At 36.5% G+C, this 12,354-nt stretch overlaps 1 protein-coding gene across 1 annotated transcript; it reads right to left on the reverse strand.

Annotated features, from left to right (window-relative positions):
• Positions 1-6,621: 6,621 nt before the first annotated feature.
• On the reverse strand, positions 6,622-11,642 carry ALG10 (ALG10 alpha-1,2-glucosyltransferase; the record flags this gene model as incomplete). The annotated part of the gene is made up of 3 exons (XM_080705671.1): positions 11,469-11,642; positions 10,117-10,314; positions 6,622-7,677 (listed from the first exon to the last, which is right to left on the reverse strand). Exons 1-3 carry the CDS (start codon positions 11,637-11,639, stop codon positions 6,622-6,624), a joined length of 1,425 nt encoding a protein of 474 aa, XP_080561797.1. The 5' UTR covers positions 11,640-11,642.
• Positions 11,643-12,354: the final 712 nt, after the last annotated feature.

Below are 12,354 nucleotides of genomic sequence, written 5' to 3' on the forward strand. Positions count from 1 at the left end.
TATTACTATTACACTGCAACATTCTAACTAAAATACCTCTTACAAAGTTGTATACCTGAAATTATTTTTCTAAGACAGGATAACAAAGTTAAAAGTAGAGTTTTTTTCAGAATTTAAAATATATCAAAGACAACATGCAAATCATCAAAAAATTACTTGACCATAATGTACCAATTGATACAAAAATATCTGTAACAAACTTATGATTTTAAAACTGCAGGGTTGTGAGACTTCTTTAAAAGATATTTTAAGAGCCATGTGTGGTGGTCCATGCCTGTAATCCTAGTGCATGGGAGGCCAAGACAGGAGAACTGCAGGTTTGAAGCCAGCCTCAGCAATTTAAGAAGACTGTTTCAAGCCAGATGTGTTGGCGCATGCCAGTAATCCCAGTGTTTGGGAGGATGAGAGAAGATCACACAGGTTCGAAGCCAGCCTCAGCTACTTAATGAGACTCTCAGTAACTTAGACCGTTTCCAAATAAAGTATAAAAATAGGTCTGGGAGTATAGCCCGGAGGTAGAAAAGTTCCTGGATTCCACCCTCAATACCACACACACACACACACACACACACACACACACACACACACACACAAAGAAGACTGTTTCAAAAACAAACAAAAAAGAACGGGCTGGCAGTTTAACTCAGAGGTAGAATGATCCTCAGTTCAATTCCTAATACTAGAAAAAAAAAAAAGATATCGTAGCTTAACTACTTGCTATCTGAACCATCTAAAGGATTGCTGATAAATTGACACTTTACTGCCAACAAATGGGAAAAGTTCCTTTTGGGGGTATCTAGTCCCCTGCAGAGACAAAACAATTGAGAAATTTATATTTTTCATGTTAAAATATAACTACTGACCTCTGATTTATACTTCAGGCAATGTAGAAAAAGTTCAATCCTTTTCAATCCTAATTGTTCTTCAAATATTATAACAGCTTATTAAGTTACAGAATTTCTGCTTTTCCAAGTAAAACAACCTATATTCTTTTTAACTGTTTATATCTTGAAACAAAACTATAAATATTTACCATTTTGTTCATGCTTCTTTAAACAGTTTCTATCATTTTTAAAAATGAATGCATCCAATACAAAAAAAAATATGCTGTGAATGGTCTGGCTAATACAAAGTAAAGACAGATTATCATCTCTGCATATTCCACTTCTCTCAATGAAAAACCTTCACAGCAAGGCAACACAGCATACTAAAACCACACAGGTTTGGGAATCAAACCAATCTACGCTCATTTAGACACAGGTTGACTTCAGGCAGGTCATCAGATATTCTTGACCTTTAGTTTCTTCAGAAGTCAGATAGAAATCAACATCCACCACAAGGCATATTACTAATATCAAATGTGACAGTATTTTTCAGTCAACCACATAGCACCTGAAACTTACAGGCACTAAATACATGGAAACTACTGTTTTTATCATTTTTTCTTCTTCATCTTGTGTGTGCAAACCACACACACATTGCTCAAATGAACTGAACAGATTAAATTTCTGAGTGCAAATGTAATATAATGTTTAATATTATTCTTGTTAGAAATAATATGCTTCTTTTAGGTTAATGGTGGTAGGCTAAACTAAAATGAAATTAACATTAAATTAATCAAAAGCTCAGTTTATAGCCGGGCAGTGGTGGCGCACGCTTGTAATGCAGGTTCGAAGCTAGCCTCACTGGCTTAATAAGAGACCCTGTTTCCAAATAAAAAAATATAAAAATAGGTCTGGGAGTATAGCCCAGAGGTAGAAGGGTTTCCAGGAACCCCAGGGGGGGGGGGGGGAAAGCTCAGTTTAAAAAAAACACAAATAAAGACAAATAAAGATATTAGTGGATTACTTCACTGTGATAATATTTCTTACCCTAGAAATGACTTTCAAATCTTAAAATAATTTTGTGTTGAATTCATAAGTATTTTAATTCAATTTAGTATAACTTTCTCAACTATACATATTTTAGGATTTTGGAAATGTGTGACATCAACATTTAAATACATAAAAGTACCCTAAATAAAAGATAACAGGATTCCTAGGGTAGTAAAGAACTAAAATAACAAAATATTTGTATTTTGTTGAAATTTCTTTTCCCTTTACAGTTTTTTTTTTTTTTTTTTTTCAGGTCTGGGGGTGGAACCCAGGGGCATTTTACCTCCAAGCTTTACTCCCTGCCCTATTTTTTATTCTTTATATTTTGAAACAGGTCTCACCAAGTTACAGAGGGCTTCACTAAGTATCTGAGGCTGTCCACCAACTGCAATCCTCTAGTCGCTGCCTCCTCAATGCTGGGATTACAAGTGTGCGCCACCATGCCCAGCCCCTTTAAAGTTTTATAAAAAAATCAAAAAGTCAATACAATAATTGAAATTAATTTTCTTGTTTTAAACAGCAAGAATCTTGATATCCTATTATAAAGATAATATACAACATATTTACAAATAAATACATTTGTAAGTAATAAAGATTATACCAAATACAATTTTTTTTTTTTTTTTTTTTTTTGTGGTACTAGAGATGGAACCCAGGGGCTTTCTACCTCTGGGTTACACTCCCAGACCTATTTTATATTTTATTTGGAAACAGGGTCTCACTAATTTGCAGAGAGCCTAAGTAGCTGAGGCTGGCTTCGAACTTGCATGATCCCCCTGTCTCAGCCTCCCAAGTACTGGGATTAAAAGCATGCGCCACCACACCCGGCTCCAAATACAAAATTTTAACATTAGGTCAGAAAAAGAAGCAAAAAAAAAAAAAAAAGAAATCAGGAATGGACCCCTTATGAAATATTCTTTTCTAAATTTAGCTATTGTTATATAGTTTTTCTAGGTTTTTTGCTTCTTTCTATACTAAAAACTTTATCCAGTATATATTTACCCAATTTTTATCATATAACATACTTATGAACTTTATGAATAAATGGCAGAGAGTGAATACCTTTTGAAATAAGGTTAGACCCATATTAGACACTAACTTCAGTTAGTGTCTTTTTATATGAGAAGCAAATAATTTACCTTAGGCAATTTGTCATACTGATTCCAGAGCCAGAGTCAAATCCAGAAATACTAACTCCTATGCTAAATGCTTTTTTCTGTAAGCCCATTACTCCTAATTCCTATTTAGAATCCCACTAAAAAACTTTTATATATTTACATACTTGTTTTACTGTTTAGTAAAATTCTAATTGCTTAAAAAATAATAAATGCTTCCTAATCTAATATGAAAAAATTTCTTTAATGCATATATTATTGGAAAGTGAGTACAAAGAAATGGTCTACTACTTAGTGGGTATAAAATTGTGGGTCCCTTCTCTTCTCAACTCAGATGATTATGAAGAAAATAATGTCAAGGCAAGTGTCAAGTGAATTCAAACTAAAAATAATTACATGTTAAGCTTTATTAGATATACATCACATTAAGTTATTTATATTAAGGTATTTTATGATAGGCTAAACACATTACAGAAATGAATCTAAGATAAAAACATGCCGGGCGTGGTGGCGCATGCTTGTAATCCCCGCGCTTGGGAGGCAGAGACAGGAGGATTGCACAGGTTCGAAGCCAGCGGTGCTAGCTGAAGAGACCCTGTTTCCAAATAAAAAATATAAAAATAGGTCTGGGAATGTAACCCGGAGGTAGAAGGGTGTCCAGGAACCCCAGTACCACCAAGAAAAAAAAAAAAAAAAAAAAAAAGAAGATAAAAACATGGCCAGAGAGCTAAAGTAAATTTTCTTGTCAAGATAACATGCTATGTTTAAAGTGAAGAACACTGTATTTCTGAAATCTTTAAATACAGAGTTAAATATCATTCTAAAAGATTTCTGGGTATTTACTAAAAGAAAATATAAGTGTGAGAAACATAAAATACTCTGGAACCTCACTATTGCTGTTTAATAGTCTATATCCATAGATTTTCACATAAGATAGTACTTCAAAATGGTAACTGAGCCTAAAACAACTTATGAAATAGAGCTTTTTGAGATACTCTTTAAAACAGTGCTACTAAGAGTCTAACAACAATGACTGCAAGGCTCTCTAGCAGGGCAATATATATTAATATATATTTCAAAAATAATTTTTCGCCAAGAAATTCAAATAAAATATTTTTTAAAAATTCATAATAAAATATTTACTTGGTAATTCTTGGAAAAAGCTTAAAACACAAATACAATTGAGAATATTTGCAAAAGCAAGTATCTAAAGCCCTAGGTATGCTTGGTCTCCTCAGTCTTTTCAAGGCTATATTTTATGCACTTGTGAAAAATGGGGAAATTAACCTGTTTTCTTCTTAATGTGAGTTTTCTCCCAAAAATATCTAAAAACAGAAGTGATGAAATACTTAAAAATAAAACAGTGGTTTTTTTTTTTCAAAAAGCAATATTCTTCAGTTATATGGGGTAAATGGTTGCCTCATTTTTTGCCCAATCAGGTTACAGTGGGAAGCTTGTAAATAGTCCTAAACTAAAAGCCTTGTATTATCAAACAAGAAACTTGTTTTTCCTAAGTTATTTTTTTTTCCATATTTGCTTTCCTGGATTTAGCACTTTATTATAATAAATGTATGGACAAATATTTCTTTGACTAGCTGGGTGTGGTGGTGTATCCTGGTAATTCCAGCTACTAGGGAGACTAAAGCAGGAGGATTTCAAGTTCAAGACGACCCTGGAGAAATTAGTGGAACCCTGTTTCAAAGTAAAGTAGCTCAGTTGTGGAGTGCTTGTCTTGCATCCCTAGGTTCAAACCCCAGCATTGCCCCCGCCCCCCCAAAAAAATCTTGGAAATACATTTTTCCTATAATCACTATTATAACTAAGTTAATCTACTTTTTTCTTTTCTTTTTTGCAGTACTGGGGATGGAACCCAGGGGCATTCTACCTCCGAGCTATACCCCAGCCCTATTTTTTATTCATTATTTTGATATAGGGTCTCACTGAGTTGCAAAGGGCCTCGCTAAGTAGCTGAGGCTGGCCGTGAACCTAGGTCCTCTGGTCTCAACCTCACAAATGCTGGGATAACAAGTGTGCACCACCATGCACACATGTTAATCTACTTTTTAAGTACTGAGTAGAGTACAACAAATGAACATTCTATATTTATTATACAAGAAAATAATGGTAAGTTTTACCTCAACATAATTTAATATTTGCAAATGCAGGGTGCTTTCCAAATTCGCTAATTATTTAAAACACAAAGAAAAGCTTATGCAACACTGTGAAAAAAATAATTTGTTCGCATAGAGCTAGTTTAAAAAAAAAAGAAATGTGAAATTAGGAAAAGAGATGAGCTCTATTCAGTTCCTAGTTCACATGTTGAAGTTAACATGGCCAAAGTCTCCTTTAATGAAAAAATCCCATGAATGCACTGAAAAAAATAAACACAGAACCCCAAACTAACACACACATACAAACACCCAAAATCATACCCTAGAAGATGCTTCCCGATCTACAGAAGACTTAGGAAAAATGATATTTCAACTTTCAATTCTAACTTGTTTTGATAATGGAATCAAATACCAATTTCAGCAAAGATATCTTTTAAAAATCTTATGAAGTGTATCCTAAGAAATCTTTGATTGTCCCACAAAATGATGTACACTTGGAAACTGAATGTGACTTTACTTGGGAAAGGGTTTTTTTGTAGTAATTCAGGATCTCCATATAAGATCATACTGGAATAATGTGGGCTAGAATCATTGACACAATCCTTAAGAGGGAAGACAGAGGAGAAGGCCCTGTGAAGATACAGGCAGACTGGAGTGGTATGTCCATAAGCAAAGAAACTCTAGATACTCACCTGAAGCTGGAAGAGAAGCATGGAGTGGATCTTCCCTCAGAGTCTCCAGAGGGAACCAACCCTGGTGACTTTGAGTTCAGACTTTGGTCTCTATAAGTTTTAAATGTGAAAAAAAAGCTTTTAAGTCACCAAGTCATTTTTTACAGCAGCTCTTGGAAACTAACACCATCGTGTATTTCTGAAGAAGAATATACTTAAAAGGTATTATAACCAACACAATTTATCTTTGGTCTTCATACATTTCATATTAGGAATTAGTGAAAGAGCTCCATCACTTTTAGATTTTAAATAAAAAACAGTGACTTGATTTCTAGATATATAAGCCTCTAATTTATAATTTACTATCTGTGTGAGTCCATTCTAATTTATGATTAAAATTATATTTATTAAAATATTAGACAAATTATCAATTAGAAATATTGGCTGATCATTTGTAAATATTTTTCAAATATCTTGCCATTCCTTTCTGGAAAAAATTGGTAGATTAGTTCCAGTCCTATGAAACACAACCAGTTTTTTTGTATCTATATATACAAAAATTTCCCACGTTTTCTGACTGGCTAGCAGTATCAAAGGATATCATGTAATAGGTGTAAACAATTTAATTTTCCCATTACTCAGATCTGAAACAGGTTTTACACTCTCCCACTTTTTCACACTTAGCTTCCTTGGCTTTGTTATATATGTTTGAAATATATTTTTAAAAAATACGATGAGATCTGAGGATTACCACTGTGTCTACAAGAAATTCTATAATATCTGTATATCTAGTTATTCATTGTCGAAATAGTCTGTTATGTCTACTTTAAAATTCAAAATATCCCTGACATTACCACATAAACCGTTGAATATCCTGACTACCTGGCCACTGAAAAGTCTTATTCAGGAACATATAAAAAGTTAAGAAATTAACAAATGCATAGCAACCCAGTTCACAAACAAGCCTAGATGTAGGTGGCAGAGGTATGTTAAGCCTGTATATAACATACGGTAAAATAAAGTAACGAAACTCTAGCAGTTTCTGAGGAACTGTAGAAGCCAAAACACACACGAAAAACATTAAATTCCAGAAAACTGATTTTGATTTCAGCGAGTCTGCTATACTCCACCCAGCAAACATATAGGCTGGAACTAACAAGTATTTCACAATTTCATATCTTTGAAAAACTCTTTTCCACACATAAAATGTATAATGTCTGTTGTCTGCTAGCAAAAATTTATGAACATAAGTAAATTTCCAAACTAAAACTATGGAAATGAAGGTAATCATGCAAAATGGAATTCGACGTTTCCAAGTTAAGGAAAGAAAGGCCTTCACTTTGGCGGGAGACAGCAGGTGAGGAAAGGAAAAGAAGAGAGTGAAAGAGCAAAAGTAAAACAGCTGAGGGACATGCAGACAGGCCTCATGATTGCTCCGATCACCAATAACAATTCCACCATTAATTACAACGAAAGCACAAAACATAAAGCCCAACAGGATATAGGGCCATGTCAGAAGGAAGAGCATACACAAGTTCTTAAAGGACATGGAATACACCAGAAGAAATTGCAAGATTTTTCTGAATTCTGAAAATGGTCCTTTAATAGGGGGAAGCCTCTCCTCCTTCTTCTTTTGTAGCTCAGTTTTCCAAGCTTCTGTCAACTTCTGTGCAATGACATGCCCCGCGCAGAACACAGCCCAGATGATATTTGTTTGACGGAACATGAAGCCACAAAATCCAAGCAAGGCTGAAGTTTTGTGATTTCCATAAAGACACATCAGATAGGCAAAAAGAGTAAAAAACACAGATCCTGCCTCTGTATAATAAAGAAAGTTAAAGAAATAAAGTGTTGGAAATACTGCTAGTGTTAATGTTGACAAAATCTTCTGGATACTTGAGGTAGCCTTGGGGGAAAAACACAGTAAAAATTATTTTCACAATGAAACAAATAGGCTACTTCTACGGAACTACTGAAGAGATTTATTACCCCCCCCAAAAAAAATCTCCATTCTTATTTAAATAAAATTGTTCAATGTCAATCTTATCTTTGGTTCTTTAAAGACACAATTTCTATTTATAAGAACAATTTCTGGTACTTTTCAAGTATCAGCTTATAAACCACTAAAACCATTTTCTCATAGGTAAAAGCTAGAGGGAAACTGGGTAACAAAAGAGACTTCAAATAAAGGAGTAGAAACTCCAGTAGAGGGACGGAAGGGGTGGGAGGCAGTGGAATAGCGAAGTAATGAAAGTAACTGTTCAAATAATCTATGTACTTATAAGAATTATCCATACCAATTTCAATGACATGTACAAAGAAGGGCAGGGAGGGAGTGGGATCTGGAGGGAAACATACCAAGTGCTGCGTGCACATGTTTTTATCACTCTATACCTCATTATGATGTATGATTACAATGCACCAATAAAAACATAAAAATAAAGTTTAAAAAACACAGGGGTATGTGCCAAAACTCTGTAGTTTAAAATATTTTGATTCAATCAACAAATAGTTAATGCGTTTTAGGTGTAAAACACTGAACTAAGTTTTTCAGAGACTATATATAAAGAGGACATGGAGCTAGGCGTGGTTGCGCACACTTGAAATCCCAGCATTTGGGAGGCTGAGATCAGAGGTTCCGGGTTAACGGACAGCCTCAGCTATTTAAGTGAGGCCCTCCACAACTAGTGAGACCCTGTTTCAAAATAAAGAATAAAAAAATAGGGCAGGGAGTGTATCTCGGAGGTCGAATGCCCCTGGATTCCATCCCCAGAACCACAAAAAAAAAAAAGAAAAAAGAAAAAAAAAAACTTGGTGCAGGTGACTAGATTCCCTTTAGCTTAAGTCTCAATATTTCAATAAACACTGGCTTAGTCATCATCACCACTTTCCTTTAAGGATTACCCTTCAACTTCCTCCAGTAAAAAAAATTTACACTGCCCTACCCAATATTACTTTTTTAATGATGAAATTACAAGAATTTTCCTAAAACTAGTAGACCTAAAGTTAAATAGCTTTTTAGCATTTTGAATGCAATTTTAGAATTTAAATCTTTGTATTTCCTTGAATTGTATCCTTCATTTAGTTTAATTCACCAAATCAGACCAGGTATTCCCTTTGATTAGGTCTTTCTATCACCTACTAGATAAAGATCAAAATCCTCTCTCATGACATATAAGGACATTCTTGACTTCAACCCTCCTTATTTCTCTAGCTTCACGTTACTGTAATTTATAATTCTGTCATTTCAAACAGTAATTCCCTGCACTTTGATGTTCAATGCCATTCTACCTTTGCTTATGCAGACTTTGCCAGGATTACTCCCCACTCTTCAGCCCTATCTGCTCATCAGGAATTAGCACTGTTGCCATCTTCTCTGTGAAGCCTGACCCAAAGCCACCCTCTCCCCCTAACTCCCAGCCAGGATGCAGTAAGTGCAAAGTGCACCTCTGTACCTTCTCTGTATCCTCTATGTCCTCAGTGTCTTATGTCTACCTCCCTCTCAAAATTGGTTCCATTAAATAATCTCTTTCAATTAAAAATATTATAGTTAATATTTACTCACTCCTATATATCAGGCACTATCCCCAGCACCTTTATAAAACTCCTTTACTCTTCATAAAAATTTTATGAGGTAGATTATATTATTGTAATTATTTAGTAGAGTTATGAAGAGATCATTTGCCTAAGGGAACACAGGTAATAGAGACAGAGATATAATTCGACCTCAGAAAATCCACCTTTAGGACCTGCATTCTTAAATCACATAAAAATTCCTCAGGCAACCTCTATTCACCCTACAGAAAACAAGTTCTGCAAATAAAAGACTGCTTCATATGTCCCAGTGCTTGGCACACAAAATAAGCTCAGTAAGTATTTATTGAGCTGGTTTGATTCACTAGCAAATATTTATCTACTTTATTTTTTTATTTATCATTTTTTTGGTGGTACTGGGGTTCCTGGCCTTCTATCTCCGGGCTAATCTCCCAGACCTATTTTTTTATACTTTTTCAAAAAAAATTTGGAAACCGGGTCTTTTAAGCCAGCGCGGCTGGCTTCGAACCTGCAAGATCCTCCTGTCTCTGCCTCCCAATAGCGGGGGTTACAAGCGTACGCCACAATGCCCAGCTATTTATCTACTTTAAGTGTTATAACTAAAGAATATTCAAGGGTTTAAATAAGGATCTTTTAAAATTGAGGTGAACTTGCATTTACATTCATAAAATATATACAAATACTAGTAAGTCGTGTTAAAGACATTTCTCTCCAAATTTCATAAAATGAATTTGTCAAAATTATGGATCCGATGGCACATAAAATTGTTATATATCATTTTGAAGCATACCTTGTTTCTGGGTTGTATTTTTCGGAAGAGTAAATATAGTAAATAGAAGTTGCCAACACTGAAGAGAAGATTAACGAATCTGAGCATGCTGATGGAGCACACGACATGTTCAGACCAACCAAAGATCCAGCTGGCAGGTTTGACCACTCCAACTGACACCAGGTATAAACCAGGTAATGTCGTAATCATGGGATCCCACTAAAAACAAAAGGCCAACAATGAAGCAAAAGCAAAAGGTAATACTAACAGAACAGACACAAATATGTCAAGCTGAAACTTCATCTGTACTAACAATCAAGAATTTTGAGCAGTTATTGTGCGACATAGTTAAAGCAGTCCTGGCAGATCAGATGTCTCCTTTAAGGAAAAGTGTTTTGCCACCGCACCTGTTTGTGAAACTTAAGCTATAGGCAAGGAACAGGCAGTAACTTAAAATTTGTTTCTCTTTTCCAAGAACTCTCTTTAGAACTGATGACTAAATTGTAAAGGCTATAAGTTTTACAAAGCACATAAATATCAGTTTGAACTCGGATGGGTTTAGAAAGATTGAGCCACAGGGTCTATGATACCTAACATGTGCCAGCCCAGGGATTCTACTAGACTCTTTCTATTGCAGCACACTTTATATTTGACATTATTACTATCATTATCATTTTGCAAATAAGTAGCTTGAAACCCAAAAATTTTGTAAGGTTAAGAAATTAGTATAGAGTAGCACCAAGATTTAAAATCAGGTCTTTCTCCAACAGACTACATTTCTAACCAGTATCCCATAATGTGACGCCAGAAAAGGGATATGTTTTTGTGCAATCTCTATATATTTGTGCAACCAAGTATAATATTTTAAAATGATGCAATCTAACTGGCTGCCAGGATAAACAGTTAACGAAAGTTTTAAAAAATACCCAGGAAGGAAATTAATGTAAAATGTCATTATTGGGTGGTGGCTGAAGGCCCTCCAATCCCTCCTCCAAAATACTGAGTGGGATGCTTCACGGGTGAGTTAAAGAGAAGTTAGGATGCTCATTTTCAAAGAGCACCCCAATGCCTCAAATCCTGGAACCGGGAAAGATAAACTGAGATAGTTCCCAGGAACAGGACTGGTAGCTCGATTCTCAAACGGTTATTATCCCAAATCACTCCTTCTTTAGAGACAGACCTTCTGTTTGTTCATTCATTTAACAACTATTAGGCAGATCTCAGACACAAGCACAAGAGGTTACCGGTTCATTTCATGTTTCGATGCTGGCAAGGTGAAAGGGGGACCTAAGGATAAAAGATGGGAAAGTCTGTGCTGGGGCCGCTGGGCCCTCTCTGGCCTGGTCTGTCCTGGGGACAGGTTGGGACCCCACCTGCGACAGGGAGAAATGGCCCTCGCAGTAGCGCTGCGCCTGCGGCAGGTGGAAGATCTCGTCCATGTAGGGCTCCCGCAGCGCGCGGCTGAAGGCAGAGAAGAGCAGACAAGACACTAAGAAGGTGCAGCTCAAAGCCGCTGAGAAGTAGTATCCCTCTAGCTGCGCCATTCCTGCTCCCCGAACCGCTATCCCAGAGCCCGCTCCCGGATAAAAACCAGCCTGGAGAGCTGAGCTGGAACTCGGGCTCGAAACAGGCGCGCAAGGCGGGACTGCCCCGACAGGACCGAGGACAGCCGGAAGGCAAAGGATGCTGGGAGAGCGCGGGCCGGAAGGACCCGGTCACTGTTTCCGGAGAGACGAGTTTAGGAACGCAGCAGCTGTGGCCCTGTCAATCACATTGCCCGGGGCGCGCCAGTGGTCAGAGCCTCCGGGAGGGGCGGTTCCAGGGAATCTCTTCCGCGAGTTGCTCATTTGGGTACTTTGAAAGGAAAGCGGCTTCTTAACCTGCAGTCAGGTTTTCTCCTAGTCGTTCTTATCCTTCACCAGAAGGTGGCACCATTACCCCACCTTTCAAATCCCCAAATTTAAATATTTGCATTTTCTCTTCTGGTTCTTTTGGTTCTCTGCCTATAGATGTGCATGCTTGTAATTCCAGTCTTGGGAAGCTGAGACAAGAGGATCATGGTTCGCGGCCAGCCTCGCTACTTAGGCCCTCCACAACTTAGACCCCGTTTCAAAGTAAAGAATAAAAAATATGTGAAATTTCAGGGTAGTTTTGACGGTTTTTGTTTGTTTTTTTGTTTTTTGGTGGTACTGGGGTTGGAACCCAAGGGCCTTCTACCTCCGGGCTACACTCTCAGACCTATTTTATATTTTATTTGGA

The sequence above is a fragment of the Muscardinus avellanarius genome, assembly GCF_963383645.1.
Source record: "Muscardinus avellanarius genome assembly, chromosome: 11".
Lineage (NCBI taxonomy): Eukaryota > Metazoa > Chordata > Mammalia > Rodentia > Gliridae > Muscardinus > Muscardinus avellanarius.